Here is a 17769-nt window from a genome sequence, read left to right on the forward strand (position 1 = left end):
ACAGAGTTTCACCTCAGCAAGTAAAAGAAACGGTGCTCTACCGCTTCAACCGACTGAGGGCCATTTATAGGTGGCTGGCCAGACCACCTTCGGCGGCCACACGTGAAACCGAAAGCCATGCATGTTCGGCGGCCGAACCTCAACTTCGGCGGCCGAACCTGGCTTTTCTGCCTTGGTTCATTTCACTCAAAAAAACTCATTTCCTTATGTTTTAACACTATAAAACATACCAAAACATGTTAGAAAAACATCACTCTAACCCTTCTAGAGACTTCCGACATCCTGGACTCTACCGGAAAGTAGAATTCCGATGCCGGACTCTAGCCGGGTATTACATGCACCATTCCCCTAGCACGGGGAAAGTCTAGCCATAGCCAGTCTCTTTCGGCTATGCAACTTAGTAAGGGAGTCAGGAGGAAGGAGCCAACCTATCTTGTCTCCTTGAAGGAGGCGAACAAGGAAGTAAGGATTGATGCCATACCTGTGGAGGTGCTGGATGTCTTGGAAGAGTCCAAGGAACTGATGCCACCAGAATTACCTAAGAAACTACCACCAAGAAGAGAGGTGGATCATGCTATTGAGTTGGAGCCTGGTGCCAAACCACCCTCGGGTGTGCCTTATAGGCTTGCACCCCCAGAATTGGAAGAGCTGAGGAGGAGCTTAAGGAGCTTCTGGAAGCTGGTTTCGTCCAACCGTCCAAATCGCCCTATGGAGCTCCTGTCCTATTTCAGAAGAAGAAAGACGGCTCACTGCGAATGTGTGTGGACTATCGGGCTCTAAATAAAATCACTGTGAAGAATAAGTACCCAATCCCATTGCCTGCGGACCTTTTTGATAGGCTTGGTGGTGCCCGCTGGTTCACCAAGCTGGACTTGAGATCGGGTTATTGGCAGGTTCGCATAGCCGAGGGAGATGAACACAAGACGGCTTGTGTAACGAGGTATGGATCCTATGAGTTTCTTGTGATGCCTTTTGGCCTCACTAATGCACCTGCCACATTCTGCACTCTCATGAATAAAGTGCTCTACCCCTTCCTTGATAAATTTGTAGTAGTGTACTTGGATGATATTGTTATCTATAACAATACACTACAAGAGCATGTTAAGCATTTGAGGCAGGTCTTCAAGGTGTTGAAAGAAAATGAATTGTATGTCAAGAAGGAGAAGTGCCTCTTTGCACAAAAGGAGATACCCTTCCTTGGCCACATAGTGGGAGAAGGCAAGGTAAGGATGGATCGAAGTAAAATCAAAGCCATTAATGAATGGCAGCCTCCAAAGAAAGTAACGGAGCTACGATCCTTCCTCGGACTAGCCAACTATTATCGGAGATTCATTAAAGGCTACTCTTCCATTGCTGCCCCACTAACTGATCTACTGAAGAAGAACAACCAGTGGGATTGGGATGATAGGTGTCAAAGGGCTTTTGAAGCACTGAAGCATGCCATGGTGGAAGAACCAGTGCTTGCCCTGCCCGATTTCTCCAAACCATTCGAAGTCCAAATTGATGCCTCTGACTATGCCATAGGCGGGGTGCTAATGCAAGAAGACCACCCAGTTGCGTATGAAAGCCGGAAGCTAAACGACACCGAGAGGCGCTATACGGTCCAAGAAAAAGAAATGACCGATGTAGTGCACTGCTTAAGGACGTGGAGGCATTATCTTCTGGGATCTAAATTTGTGGTGAGGACAGACAATGTAGCTACCAGCTATTTTCTGACCCAGAAGAAGCTGACACCAAAGCAAGCCCGATGGCAAGCCTTTCTGGGAGAGTTCGACTTCACGATGGAGTACAAGCCAGGCCGTGCGAATCTTGTGGCTGATGCTCTATCCAGGAAGGCGGAACTGGCAGCCACAAGCGTGCCTACATTACCGCTGGAGGAGCGGATAAAAGAGGGCATGAAGCATGATAAGTACTCGCAGGAGTTGCTGGATTGGGCTCGGCTTGGCAGGGTGCGAAGTATGTCATTGATGGGGAGCTGCTTAAGACAGAATCAGGCTGTCTATATGTTCCTGACTGGGGAGACTTGCGCAAGGATATCATTAGAGAGTGTCATGACTCTCTATGGGCTGGACACCCTGGTATAAACCGCACCAGGGCATTGGTGGAGCGAGCCTACTCTTGGCCTCGGCTGAAGCATGATGTGGAGGCCTATGTGAGAACTTGTCTGGTGTGCCAGCAAGACAAGGGCGAGCAGAGGAAGCCCGCTGGACTGCTGGAGCCCCTGCCCATTCCAGAAAAGCCGTGGGAGTCAATTTCCATGGACTTCATTGTAGGGCTCCCTAAGGTGGAGGGATGTGGAAATATTATGGTGGTTGTGGACAGGTTTAGCAAGTATGCCACCTTTATCCCTGTCCCTGATAAGTTTAATGCTGAAGATGCTGCCCGGTTGTTCTTTAAACATGTTGTAAAGTATTGGGGCATACCTCGGTCGATTGTGAGTGACCGTGACATACGGTTCACAGGGAAATTTTGGACCGAGTTGTTCAAACTACTGGGCACGGAGCTGAACTTTTCCACCTCTTTCCATCCACAAACCGACGGGCAGACGGAAAGAGTCAATGCCCTGCTGGAGATGTATTTGAGGCACTTTGTTAGTGCCAATCAGAAGGGCTGGGTGCAGCTCCTTGATGTAGCTCAATTCTCCTATAATCTGCAAAAATCTGAAGCCACTGGAGCTAGCCCGTTCGAAATTGCCACGGGGAGACAACCTCTCACCCCTCACACAGTTGCCACAAGCTATGGAGGGAGGAGCCCAGGTGCATACAAGATGGCTAAGGGATGGCAGGAGAAAAGAGAAATTGCTAAAGAATACCTTAGCAAGGCATCGAAGAAGATGAAGAAATGGGCTGATGCATCAAAGAGGCATGTGGAGTTTAAGGAGGGAGACCTGGTGATGGTCAAACTCCTTCCCCCTTTGCTGAGGAATTATGGGAAAGTCCATAAAGGTCTTCTTCGGAGGTACGAGGGCCCCTTCCCAATTGAAAAACGGGTTGGAAATGTGGCATATCGAGTAAAATTGCCTGAACATATTGAAGCTCATCTTGTGTTCCATGTGAGCATGCTGAAACCTTTCCATAAGGATGAGGGTGAGCCGAGTAGAGGGGTATCTCACCGGGCACCAGCTGCTGTTGGCAAGAGCTATGCTAACCAAGTGAAGGAAATTGTGTCTCATCGGGTAGTGCCAAGGAGAGCCAACCATCCAAGCTACAAGGAGTACTTGGTACGATGGAAGGGCCTGTCCGATACCGAAGCAACTTGGGAGCATGAGCTCAACTTATGGGAGAACGAGGATGAGGTGCTAGCCTACTGGCAAGGGGCGACGAGGGCGTCGCCACATTAGCTGGAGGAGAATGTTACTGACCCAAAGAGCTCCCCCAAGTCCAACAGGCTGAATGGGCCAACTAGCCATCATCAGGGGCGATATATGCTGGAAATTGGCTGGTGAAGCCTTGACGGGCTGAGTTGCCAAAATCGGATGTGGGTTGCCCAACTCGGATTGGCCAGTAGGCCTACGGATGGATTGGCTGGCAGGGTGGAAGGCCTGCTAGGCGGAACTGATAGGCGGGTGAAAAATCTGCTGGGCAAAATTAGCCAGCAGTAGCTGGCCTGGCAACAGGCAGCTCGGATGCCCCATAGGCCTACCAAGGATAAACCGGCTTAACCCGTAGGCCAACCGTGAACGAGTTGGGAAGACTCGTAGGCCAATCACGGAAAAGCTTGGGAAAGCCGTAGGCCTACCAAAGAGGGAGACTGCATGACCTGTAGGCCTGCCAAGGGAGAACTTAGATGCTTGGCAGAGCTGGTTGCCGCAGGAAGGCACAACTCGCGGAGTTGGCTTGGGCAGAAGGATTGCTGGCCCGTGGAATCTCGGCAAGGCAGGCAGACCTCCCCAGTTGGCCAACGAGCGCCAGACTGCATGGCTGGCCAGCGAACGTGGCAGGAACGGCAGCCCACAGGCCTGTGACCTCACTGAGCGCTCAAGGTACGGGGGAAAGATGCGCAGACCATGTCCCAACACGCCCTACACCCCTGGCAGGCCAACCAGGAGAAAATGGCAGAAGCTTGGAGAGTTCTCCAGAGAATTCTGGAACCTCCTGGAGCAGTCTAGGCAATTCTCCCAGTTTCTAGACAGAAAGACCAAGTGGCAGCCTCTTATTGGTCCAGCTGATCCAACGGTCAAGAATTTTTCTTATTTTCTTGAATTATCTCAGCCATTAGATGAGGAGGTGGGGGAACACTATAAATACCCCCTCCCCCTGCTTGATTTGTACAGATTGTGAAAGTGAATTGTGAGTGAGTGTGTACTGTAAAGAGTGCTCTTGTAATTCTCTTCTTATAGCAATACAAAGCAAGCTTCCCTTTTCAATCTTCAGCAATCACTTTACTTCCTTTTTTGCTTGTTACTTGTTTTCATTGGCCAATTGCTTCCAAGGGTGCTGAGCACTCTGCTGAATTCAACCTCCTATAGGTGAACTGCTGCTGATGAGAAGGCTGACTTAGCCCAGAAGAGTGGTCTAAGTGCCGCACGTGGCCTTGGAGAGACGAAATCATTGGGTCTTCTAGCAAGGAACGTGACACATGTCACTACGCCCACCGCTGAGTTGCTCCCGTTCTTTAAGAGCTATGCTACCCAGACTACAAGCCCATTGTTCCATGGATCTATGCTTTAATCTACAGCCTTGAATCCTTTTACAACCCTTTGGTTTCCTGGGTTGTTATTACTAAAACTGCTCTTCATGATTTGCTTCTTTATGCCTCCTCTGTGATGTTCTCCTTTACTGGATATAAAACCGTGTCCCCCACGCCGATGCTTCAGGTGTTGTTGGAGGCCATATATCTGCAGGCCGATCTTTTATGAATAAATTCTCGTCCGTGTGGGTTCTCAACGGATATGAAGAGAACGTACACAAACCATGGTGATTAGAGATGAAAGTTAGAAGAGCAAATCTACATCATAACATTCTAGGGAAAAAGCATTGCGAACAATCTTTCTACAAGCTGAAACACTTTTATGACATCATGCTTAAGATAGCACCAAAACCATGAGAACATTAACATCTATCAAAATGATATCCAAGCTTTTAGATGAATTCCAATTTAATCAGCGATAGCCCTGCAATGGATCAGCTGCTTTGCCTGCTCTTGCATCAGACCATGCTTGTGCAATGGTTCGTTTTGTTTCATCATCCCCTTCTTCATACATATTCTGTAAGTTGTTCACAACCAACACAAATTCATTAAAAATAATGGATATGTATTTTTCAGCAAATGCACAGTTAGTACCATCACATTGTATTATGTCATATACAGCATGCATGCCCAAAGCTGGTGCACCTAACTATAAATGAAACTCTACCTTCATTAAGTCCATAATTCCGGCCATGGGATCTCGCTCCTTATCTAGATTGGGCTTCACCTGCAAAAGAAGTGAAGAGAACATAATTAGTCAACTTTAAAAAGAAAAATTATCAATTAATCAGAACCATTCAGAATCCTTACCTTGTCGTCTTTGAAGTGCAAGTCTAACCAGTTCCCCTTTGAAGCTTTAAACAAAGTGATGACGACCCTGGTAGGCTTAACTAATACTTTACATTTCTCTGGGACAATCTCTTTGTTCAATTTTGGCATGGCACATCGGTAGTTCTTTCCTTGGACATTATGGAATTTGACGTCCAATGACATTGGCTTGAAGTCTGCCTCTATTTTTTCATGCTCAACACCCTCCAGAGAGAGGTATATCTGCATACAGAAGAAAGGGGACCAAACAAGATAAATATCAGGTAATGAGTATGCCTGAAATTCAAAATATATCTTACAACAAATTCTTTGCTTGTTAGTAAAATTAATTACCTTGACTTTGTCACTATCCTGATCCCAACTGAAAGATCCTAGTGTAACATAATTCAAAGCAGGGGTAGAAGGCACCTTAACTCCAGTTGAAATTGGAGTTGGTGTTGGAGCAGGCACGGACGTGGAAACAGGTTCATTCAACAGCTAAAAATGGGAAACAAATAGCCATTTAGTGGTTGAAACAAAATATTGGACCTCCAAAGGTATCAATGACCTAAGATTGGTTGAAGCATAGGCTGTTTGATACTAATAAAAGAATAACAACTTGGAAACCTATAAACACTTCTCTGTTAGATACGATAGGGAAAAAACACAAAAATTCAATGTTTATCCGAATGCCAAGGGACAGAGAGGGAAAATTTTCAGAAAAAAAGAAAAAGAAGACGACAGAGGGTAGCGTTGCTAAACAATCTAAAGAAACTGTAAGCATTTTTTAAAATAAAACACAAGCAAAAATGGCTGATTAAGCAAAACATTACACTGAAAAGAGGTCATATTGATCACTCAGTATACAAGAATCCATGGCTATTAGTTTACTTGAAATTCATCGTTGATCAGCTTCCCCGGATGCTATTCGTTTGCATTGCTCTTAAGGAATGGGGAGCATTATATGTCACTATGAAATTCTAACTTTCAATATTGATACAGTCATCACCAGAAAATTCCAATACAACCATCCATCAAGAAAAATGGCATCTGCCAATCATGGCAAACGAAAGATCCTAGTGAGTTTAATTAAGTTCCTAGGATAGGAAACCACTACCCAAAGTTGAAAGGATAGAAGAGTAGCTATAAAGCCAAATATAATGGGAAAGGGATAATAAAATTCCACCATAATAGCCACCTGAAAGGGAAACCATCTTCATACCACGAAAATGACAGCAACAATAATCCAAACACTACTATGCTAATCCACAAATATCATACGCAACAACAGTAGCAAGTCTAAAGAACTCACACTTCAATCCAAGCATGGAAGAATTTCCAATTTTAGATTAAAAACATTTTCACTAAAGCATCTCAATTAGCTTCAAAGACATCATCAAGAATAAAAATCACCAACTAAGCAAAAAAAAAAAAACACATAAAAAACCTTCTCCCAATTCTTTATTTCAGAGGAGATGAGCGAGAGGACTCTTGGCCTCTTAGCTAACTTCTGCAGCTGCCTTAGCTCATCCAAATCCAACGCCAATTCGTCTGCCATTTTCCCTTCTTTTCCGTACAAATGAAAAACAAGAAAGAAAGGGAATAAGATTATTATCTGCGAATGAGAAGGAAACCCACACTGCTGCAAGTGCCTTGTGCGGAAAAGGCTACAAAAGTAATTGATTGGGCAAATCGGGGATTTGAAAAGAACAGAAATCAAATCTCTTTGACGCTAAATTGATGCTAGGGCTTTTGAGAAAGAAGCTTCTAGAGCGTTTGGATGAGAAAGCAATCCGGAGAGCTCTTGAAAATATGGAGTCATTACTCACTAGCAGCCCAAAAGATTTTGATTTGGGCTTTCACTTTGTTGGCCCAAGTTGGCATTTCCTTATCCTAATGCTCCATTTATAAGTTATTTACAATATTTATTACTACTTAAATGATTTTTTTGTAGAATTTTATTTAGAATTATGACATATATATATATATAATTTAAGTACAAATAAAATTATCATTATAAATATTTTTTAATAATCTCATTATTTCCTTCCTTATTTTCAGAGTAAGGCGTTATTCATTATCAAATTAAAAATATGATAATATTTTTTAAAAAAAAAGAAAATAAGTTATAATTGAGTTGAATAATGAAGTGCCACGTAGAGAAGAAAATGGAAAAAGAAGCTCCCATGATAAAACACATAATTGAATTGCTGATAGAATCGTACGAGAGGATCACAATTCGGAACAGTGCAAATTCAAAGACACTTCCAAATGTGACAAGTCACATCCACCGGGAACAATCTCAACATGCTTACATCCTTTTATATATTTTATTAAATGAATAATTATTGCAATCTATATTAGGATCTATAATTTTTACATAAATTTTAATTTTATTTTATAATTTATAAATATATATAAATTCAGTCTATATAATTTATAAATATATATAAATGCGAAATGGAGAGAATACGTGGAAAATTTCGGTGAGAGATGATGCATGTGATATTCCAAAGGGCAAAAAGCAAATAGTGGAACAGGAATTTGGCGATCCTATTAATGCAGAAAGCAACATAGGGTGATGATAAAATGTTGATTAAGATGTATGAAGTAGGGTAAACAGTGTGAGATCACCATAGGCAACTGCACGTGCTGCTTTGTGGACATGTTCAATAGGGCCTCAATATGTTGTTAGCTTTAATGGTTCAAATACAAACAGACAAATTAAGCTTCTTTTATTTTTAGATGCTCACCAAAAGCAAATTACAGAATGAACCTAATATAAATTCAGTTTCATATGATAATTCTTTTAATAATTGTTTATATTCAATTAATATAATTAATTAAAATCTATATAAATGAATGTAACTATTTAATTTAATGGTGGTGAATCTTATTTGCATGTGAGATCGTTCTTCCACAGTTTCATCCAAATTTACAATTTACAAAAACATCAATATTCAATTGTTTAAATAATTTAAATTAATTATTATATATATATATATATAAAAAAAAAAGAATGAATGAAAAAAAAAAAGTACGTGGTGGTGGGAATCCATAGAAATGGATGGGTGCATGTGCACCACGTTGGCTGATGTGGAACAGTGAGACCATTGTCATCAGGTTGAACTAATGGTGAGCATGCATTGTCTCCTTCATCATCTCTCTATACTTCTTCAGACACACAAAGTGAAAGAGAGATAACAAGCCAAAAGCTACTTTGCTAAAAAGATATCACCCTATTATCAGCCAAACGAATAAAGCTGAGCCGCCCAATTTTATTAATTATTTTTTTAAAGAATAACTAACAAAGCATTCTACATTTAATTAATTTCTTGTGCATTATATATATATTTCGGAGAGAAGAAAGAAAAGGCTAACTTGAGAAAATATTTGTATACTGAAGGTACAGTTGTGGATTCCACGTCCAAAGGCAGAGAGAGAAAGAGAGAGAGGTGCCTTTCTTTGCCACCTTAAGATATCATATATAACAAAGATATATAGTTGCTACAATTTATAAGGACAAAGTAATTAAGTTGATGATCATGCGAAATTAACAAATTTCTACAACTTCTTGCACAAATAAATTTTCTTGATGGAGAGACTGAAAATTGAGATTCATTGCTGAAGCATGTTGACGATGATATGGTAGTGTAATCATAGAAATTGCCCACATTTCTTTAAAGAAATATATGGTTACCTTGACGCTCATTCTTTAAGTTTAGTTATGGGATCTCTTATCAATTTTTTTTAATTTTTTAATGGATATTTAGTCGTATTTATTTTATAATTGATAAATTAATTTCTTATATTTTGGTGATGGTTTTTAACATCTTTTTATTTTTTAAAAGTTTAATCCGAATTTTATTTTGAGAGTGTAGTTAATCTAATAAAAAAAGAAAAAAAAAAGCAAAAAGCAAAATGGAAATCAAAGATCAACCTAACGTTTCTTACCATAATGCAAGATATATAAAACAAGAATATATATACACATTTGGACTCCAATAATTCCTTAAAATGGTCTTCTCATAAAAACTTGGAAGGTCAGCAAATACACAAACATCCAGAACACCAAGCTTTGATCATAATCCTTGTTTGAAGCCTGTTCCACGGTGAATTCCATTTAAGGAAAGAAAAAAGAAAAAGAAAAATAGAGAAAAGAAAATTAGACTATTTCTCATCAAAAGCAGGTTACTTTTATTAGCATTCAATACATATTACAAAAATAAAAAGAAAAATAAAAGGAAAAAAAATAATTTATTTATACAAATTGCTCAATGGGTGAATGGCATACATTATTTTCTTCCCCAATATAGGCCCCCCACTGCTACATGTATATACACTTTTGTTTTGTATGTGTAAATTGTATTAACCTGAAAGATTGATAAGGAATAGTTTCGAATTAGAATAATATGGAAACCTATGGCTTTACCTTAGTGGCAGACGAAGTGAGAGAAATGGAAGCTGATGAAGCTGAAGAACCTGAAAGGGCAGAGAGCCCCACATTGTAAGCCATGGTACAATCAGGTTGATAGAGACCATAGTTTCTCTCTGATGTTGGTCCAGGCTTCATATCTTCGTTGAACAAAGCAAACAGATAAACTTCTAGCCTCATGTTAGGCCTCAAAGGCGTCCCTTCATTCTCCAATTGCCTTCTCAGCAAATTTCTGTTGTAGGCTGCTGCATTTTCAATGGTTGCACCAATTTCATCTGGGTCTCCTTTTGATGGCCACCCAGTCTCTGATACCCTAATCTCAATTCCATTGTAACCCAATCTAGCCATGGCGAAAATAATAGCATCTACTTGAGCATACAGCATATTGTCATAGTGAAGCTTGGTGTAGGGGTCAATCATGCCTGAGTTAGGGTTAAAAAGAACGTAGTCCAAGGAAACCCTGTTAGGGTCATCCTTATAAGCAAAATATGGGTATGCATTGATCCAAAATGGTGACTTAGTGCTTGACAAAAATTGCAAATATTGTGACATGGCTCCTGAGACTTCACTTTTGAAACTACCTGCTGAAGGAGGGAATGACTGGGCTAGTACAGCTAAAGAATTTGGTGTTGAGACTTGAATGTTGTTTATGCCTAATTGAACTAGTGCCCCATGAATGCTGACTATGGCTGGAACTAGATATGCTAATAATGATGTGTCATCATCGGTGAATACCTCGTTTCCTACGGCGATTCCGGTGATTCTTGTGGCCGGATAATATGGCCTGATTTGGGTACTAACCCATTGAAAGGCTTGTTGAGGGTCCATCAAAACAGGTAGCATTTGGTTTTCTACAGTGACAATAAGCTCAACGTTGGAGTGGGCAAATGCTTTTAGAACTTGAGGATTGGTGTCGTAGATTCTTGCTTTTGTGAGCTTAAGGGAGGTTAAGAGTTCGAGAACTTGCTCTGGTGCTGGCAAATTGTTGGCCACCTGCCCATAGTTGATGCCAAGAGATGCAACTCTCTGAAGAACACCATCTGCGATACATTCAGCAGGAAAAAGGACTTAGACATGAAAAATGCATCATAAAACTGTAGAAAAGATGAAAATGGTACCTGAGAAAGCCAGAGAAAATAGAAGAAAAAAATGAACCATAGCCATCCTGCTGATTGAGAAGAGAGAGAGACTTAGGAATTCCAAAGTGAGAGAGGAGGGGAGGGGAAGAGATATAGAGAGAGAGGAAAACGAGGGTGAAGGGAAGTGAGAATTCTTTTCTTTGCTTGTTTGAATATTTTTTGGAGTAGAGAAGTTTCAGCTTATTCCTTGCCAATGCTGCCTTTGGCTCTTACCTCTTAACAAGTTTTAAATGGCTATTCCTCTAATTTTCCGTCTTTTTTTATATTTCACAGGATGGATTGCCTTTGCCCTTATGGCTTGTCTCTTTCCAACTCCCAAATTTCTTATGACCAAAACACCCCCTGCTTCTTTCTTCAAGCAAAAGCAAAGTCCAAAGGATGGATTTGGAGGATCCTGAAATTTGGTGCCTTTAGTGGTGAATATTTATAGCAATAATTACCATATATTCATCTCATTTAATTTTATTTTATGTCTACTGGTTCTAATGCTTTAAGGAATATTACTGCTCTGCTTTTATGTCAAAAGAACAATATTTATATCCCTAATGATCATAGCTTTTAATTAATTATAAAATGTAGAAAGAGAATTACAATGGATAAGATGTTAACGTTGATGATCATGATTTGAATATTAGTAATTAATGACCTTTTTAAAGAGAAACAAATTCTATTTAATGGCTTAGTTACTGCACAAACACTAGTGCCGTTTTAACTATATTTTGATATTAGACTCTTCATTATTCTTCTGGTGTTATATTAATTTGATATCGATCTGTTTTTGCATTAATAAAGTAAATTATTGATATTTATCGAGTTTCTAAAATACCGATCATTAGATAAATACTTTGAAGGAAGAGATTAAATTAACAAGGTGAGATGAGCAAGGTTGGTATTTGGTGGTGGAGAAAAGCCAGAAAAAAATTCAAAGATGATAACTTACGTAGTTGATCAATGAAACTCGATCAGATCCACCTTGAAAAGTTACGTTTGGTAAGTGGATAAGGAATAGAAATAGGCTTATTAGCTAGCTGGGAATTGAATTTTATTCTATTTTATTTTATTTTTAATTTTGATGAGACATTGAGACGTAAGTATCCTTATCTTATGACTCTTCTTTTCTTTCCCTTTCTTCCTCTTTTTCCAGTTTTCTTAATGCTGATGCAAGAAACCACTTTGTACACTTTGTTCATTATTCAGACAAGAGGATTTTCTGGGACCCATTTTTCTTTTTTTTTCTTTGTATTTCGAACTTTTGCAGTCAAATTGGAACTTCTATTAACCCACATGCAAAAAATGGAATTAAACTCATTACCCAACAAGAAATTAAAGTTCTTAACGTAATCATTTGAATTTGAATCTCAATTAACATTACTTGACCTGAGAAGAAAATAAACTAACATAATTCATTAATTAATTGTTAGATTTTTCCAGGATAATAAGAAACTTCATGGGTGGATAACCTTTGCAATACGTAGTACTTAATTAGCTTTTTGAAGGAGACGACAATATTGGAACTTGATTTGATCCATATTTTTGCCAGGTTGAGCTTTCTGATTCTTTCAAGTCGTGGCCTATATGTTTCGAGGAATATTGAGTAAGACTCAAACTATCTTGGCAATGTAAGGAGTCAGCAATGAACTACCTTTTTATCATATAGGAGTTCACACGATGCTATCCGTTTGAAATGGATAAATATTTCTCTAACTACATACTTTATGATTATATAAAAATTAATTTAGAACATTATCGGCAAAATTGATCGTATAATTATGACTTTTTAATGATTAATTTATCTTTATTTTTTTAACTGTAATACGCTTAAGTATTCAACAGTTTTTTTATAAAAATTTAAATATTTAATAGATTAATTCAAATACTATAAGTGGGTAACACGATAGTAAAATAGTGCAGGTCAAATATGATCGAATGATTTTTCTGAAAGATTGACCTTTTAGGAAGAATGACCACTTCAAATTGAATGATCATCCAAGTCAGATGACCACTCCAATAGATCAAATTAGATGATCCTTCCAAGTCGGACGATCACTCTAATAGATTAGGTCAAACTACTTTTTTAAATTGGACGACCACTCCAAATCGAACGACTACTCCAGTAAATCAAATAAGACGACTATTTCAGGTGATCGAATTAAATGACTATTCCAAAAAATTAGGTTGGACGTATATTCTAAAAGATCTACTTCCATTTTTGTATCAGCTACACAAAAATAATAGACCTAACTCACATATTTTTTACTGTAATAATAGCTGCTTATGACGTGTACTTTTTCATAATGGTTAATAAAACTATATATAAACATATTTTTTTAAAAAAAATTCGAGCGAGTATTATTTCAGCCACTTTATTCCAATTAAATTTTATTTTATTTATGTTTAGCCATAAATACTTCGAATCTTTGAGTTTCATCCATCAACTTCCGACACTTTATATATATATAGTGTTAATAAATCAATCATTTGTTAAATTTTTTCCTTTTCTCAATATATAGCGAATTCATAGATTTTGCCATTCTGTGACATTGTCATTTGAAGCAAATTCTAATTATCCAATAACATTGATATTTCGGTAGGTTTACAGTCTCATTATATATATATATATATATATATATATATTATCAGTTGGCTCATGATATGTTATCTCATCTCATCCCTTTGAGAGATAAATTTTATATACATATACATATTAAATTCAAATCAACGGAGAGGGTTGATTTCTGTAGTTGACTTAATGGGCGCGTCACTGATTTCCAATAGGGACATGTTGCATCACCCTCACCAATGAATGTGATCTCTCAGTAGTAAAAGAGATAAAAAGGAAAAAATAAAAATAAAGCATCCCACTTTAGATTATGAGAATTTTCTTTAAAGAAAAGAGAGAGAGAAGAAGAAAGACATGGACAGTCGACATGGGTATGAATACTGTATCTATAGTAAGATTAAGTACTTTAATGATTTTTATGAGCTTCAAAACAAATCCTAAAAATGGGGGGCTAGAAAAGTAAAGAAATGAAAAAGAGGGATCTTTTATTGATTATCTTCAAATATATATTGCATTGATGAATCAGAATTGAAGTATATGGTAGCAGCCATGTCTTTTCTTAGCTGGTCAATGTTAAACAAATGAGAGGAAATATGGAACCACAACCACCAAAGGGATTTGAGCGCATATGCATATGGGAGAAAGAGAGACCATAAAGAAAAACGCTTTTGTTAAAGGCATGCATTTCAGTGTTAAAAAGGAAGCATATGAATGCATGATGATGGAAGAAAAAGGGCACAGGGGAGTAAAGTGAGATGAGCATGATCATGTGTATGCATGAGAGGTGCGACAGAGGGAGTGCAAGTGCAATGCACGAAAGGTGTTTGATTAATTGACATTGATGCCTATGTGTATATGTTTGCTCAAAGCCATGCTTCTTTTCATGGGATTCTAATAATTTCTAGGCCCTAATGTTTTGGTTCTAAAATGTCTTAATCATTAATTATCCTTTTTTTTTTTTCCCAAAGGGCTTTGCCCATGTTGGAAACCATTGAAAGCTTCTTCTATTTGTGATGTGTGAGTGAGAAAGAGAGGGAAGAAAGGAATTATGAAGCATGGATGATAAGATAAGCCAGTTGGGTAAGAAATGAAAAGCAAGCATGGTTATTGGTTACTTTTTAGTGTCTGAATTCCATGGTATGTGAAACCAGCTAGCCAAAAAGACAAACTTGTGTCATGTCATTTCACAGAGATAAGGTCAATGTCCCACATATATACAATGTTTAAACACTGAAATGAAAGACCTTTAACTTTGCCAATTATAAGTTCTGCAAGAAAATGTCTTCTATTCCTTATTTCAATGTGAATAATTTTCTTTGTAATTTTTTTTAAAAAAAATATAATCTTCAATTTTTTGAAAAAAATACAATCTTTAATATAATTTATTACTATATATAAAGGAATTATAAATAAAAGAGGAGTTGACAAAAAGAAAAACAAAAAGAAAGATGAATATTAATGAATATTGTGATGAGATTTTCAACACTGATATCTTAATGAAATTGGGATATTGATACTCAAATATGAAAGAATTGTTGGGATAATTTTATCTCTTGCCAATCGATACAAATAAATTTTAATTTGAATTTAATAAGCTGAAAATAATTATAATTAAGTTTTTAAAAAATGAGTTAACACATAGGTTTACCTGCGGCTAATATTGGATGGCCATTGAGAATGGGTTGTGTCTTCTTTTATGATTGAGAGATGAATTACTGAAACGCCAGATGATGGAAGAGGATCAGAATGCCGAGTGAGATTCCCACACTCAGGGATAGACGCAGGACTAAAAGGGAGAGGGACAAATACTAATTATTAATTATATTCTATCTATTTTGAAATATAAGTTTACTTTCTTTTGATGATGGGAAGTAAAATTAATTTTGACAATTAAATTTAATAAAATTTTTATTTTTATATTTGGAAGAAATTTTTTTTTTAAATAAAATAATAAAATTAATTTTTAATATATATATATAATTCATGATAAACTCATTTAAAAAAATTGTCCTCTTACAAGTGGTATGTATGCTGGTTGAAAGTCCAACTGCCACTGTTTGGGGCCCAATTGGAAAAGTCCCTCTCTGTCAGCGATTCGAAGGAGCTTTAATGGGCCGTCGACAGGCGCCCTGTGTAATCCCGCATTCCTCTTGATGCTATTTCTTCTTCTTCTTCTTTTTTTTTTTTTTTTTTTTTTTTTTTTTAAAAGAAGCTCGATGATCTTTCTTCTTTTTATCTGTGCCTCGACAAGCAACAAGCAAATTTACAAAGCAAAAATTCATGAATACTTTAAGCCTCACGTTAACTATAATAATTAATTAAAGAGCAATATTAAAAAATGACAAATTATTTATAATAAATTTATTTTAATTGATTTAAATATTTACATTAATTAAAATATCAAATATTATATAGTATCTCAGGTAAATGCATATAGTAATTAGCAAATTTATTTCAATAAATCCAAATTGCACGGTCGGAGGACCAATGGTATTGATTTTGTACAATGGTGCAGCACTAAAATAATAAAATAAATATATAATTTGATAGAATAAATTTATTTAAACTCGATTTAAAAAATAAATAAATAATACCCAATTATTTATATTTAAAATTTATTACAAGCTAAAAATTCCTATGGTGGAACATGCAGCTCCAGCGAGATAGTAGAGGCTTTAACTTCCACCAGTCAAATATACTAGGGTATCAACTTCCCACGTTGTCTCCAAATTATGAGATTTGCCTCCACTTTTTTATTTTATTTTCTTTTCTTGCGTAGTAATTGTTATAACAATAATAGTATAAAAATATAAAATCTATATCATTCAATTATAAAAATTATAATAAAATATAACGAAATTACTATATCAAAAAATAAATTACAGTTTTTAAACCTTAAATCAAACCATTTATCTCCGTGTCTCTATCCCCTATCTCAGCTCATGAAAGGTAAACTCTATCTGCCATGGTGCCACAACAAACATCCCACAATATTCATTTTGGATAATTAGTCTTTTTTTTTTCTTACATCTCATCAAAATTTAGAACCATAAAAAATATATATTTAATCAAGATACATCAAGACAATAATATAATTAAAAATAAAAAATTAAATTAAATTCCGTAACCTCATATATATGTTCCTATATAATAATTCAAAAAATGAAATTAACCCATTGTGAATTATTTGTAGCTACAAAAATATTAAAGTAAATTATTCTGAGTCCATAACTGGTACCACTCCTCCACTGGAGGCAGCTCCAGAATCATTCCATCCAAGTCTTTAAACGAAAACCCTTTTGACAATATCCAGTCAGCAGCATCACTGCTGCCGCCGCCGCCACCAGCACCATTAGCAGCATCACTATCTGAACTTTCAAAACTACCACTGGTATCGGCTTCTGTTTTCCTGTTTCCACCTGTGAACGAGCTCTCTTCTATCCAAGAAACGCAAGAATCTTTGCCAGTAAGACTCTGAACCACAGACTTGAAGCTCAAAGGATCAGTTACAATATATTGAGTGTCAATGATCACCACTTTCACCTGTCCCTTGCTTGCATTAGCCATGAAGATCAGACTGACTTGAAGCTAAGCGTTTGAACTGGGTTAGATTCTGTAATTAATGGATTGTGCAGTGAGCATTAGAAAGCTTGAAACTTTTGTGGTCAATGAGTTCATGTGGTTGCTTTTATAGAGGAGGAGATCTGAGGGAGAGGGGAGAAATTGGGACCCAAAACGAAAAGGTTAGGTTTTGTCCGGAGGTGGATTGAAGTTTGAAAGACAGGTTGACTATTAATCGGCAGTCTTGAAGGACCAACAGCATGAAGAAGTCTCAGTCAAAGCTCGCAGGTTGAAAATCATTGAGTCGTTCTTGGTGTTTAGATGAGAAATAAAATTTTATTATTATTAATTAATTATAGTTTATAAAACAATATATTATTATAATAGTTACAAATATTAAAATATACAAATTTAAAATTTAAAAATATTACTTGTAAATATTTATAAAGATTATCATTCATCATAACTAAATATTTTTTTATTATAAATTTTAAGATTTGATAATAAATGTTTGTAATTATTTTAGGTTTATGTAAACTTCTTTTTTTATAATAAGCTGCCTGCCAATGATGGGTGAC

At 37.1% G+C, this 17769-nt stretch overlaps 3 protein-coding genes across 3 annotated transcripts; all 3 read right to left on the reverse strand.

Annotated features, from left to right (window-relative positions):
- Positions 1–4933: 4933 nt before the first annotated feature.
- On the reverse strand, positions 4934–7291 carry LOC110600744 (calcyclin-binding protein). The gene is made up of 5 exons (XM_021737604.2): positions 6944–7291; positions 5851–5994; positions 5500–5739; positions 5357–5416; positions 4934–5206 (listed from the first exon to the last, which is right to left on the reverse strand). The coding sequence occupies exons 1-5, from the start codon at positions 7052–7054 to the stop codon at positions 5102–5104; spliced, it is 660 nt and encodes a 219-aa protein (XP_021593296.1). The 5' UTR covers positions 7055–7291; the 3' UTR covers positions 4934–5101.
- A 2111-nt stretch (positions 7292–9402) lies between these two features.
- Positions 9403–11437, reverse strand: LOC110601379 (glucan endo-1,3-beta-glucosidase 11). Its single transcript, XM_021738492.2, has 3 exons — positions 11050–11437; positions 9929–10971; positions 9403–9598 (listed from the first exon to the last, which is right to left on the reverse strand). Exons 1-3 carry the CDS (start codon positions 11093–11095, stop codon positions 9509–9511), a joined length of 1179 nt encoding a protein of 392 aa, XP_021594184.1. The 5' UTR covers positions 11096–11437; the 3' UTR covers positions 9403–9508.
- Positions 11438–16430: 4993 nt separating this feature from the next.
- On the reverse strand, positions 16431–17535 carry LOC110602756 (VQ motif-containing protein 10). The gene has a single exon (XM_021740354.2). It carries the CDS (start codon positions 17195–17197, stop codon positions 16835–16837), a length of 363 nt encoding a protein of 120 aa, XP_021596046.1. The 5' UTR covers positions 17198–17535; the 3' UTR covers positions 16431–16834.
- Positions 17536–17769: the final 234 nt, after the last annotated feature.

This window comes from Manihot esculenta, chromosome 15 (genome assembly GCF_001659605.2).
Source record: "Manihot esculenta cultivar AM560-2 chromosome 15, M.esculenta_v8, whole genome shotgun sequence".
In the NCBI taxonomy this organism is placed as follows: domain Eukaryota; kingdom Viridiplantae; phylum Streptophyta; class Magnoliopsida; order Malpighiales; family Euphorbiaceae; genus Manihot; species Manihot esculenta.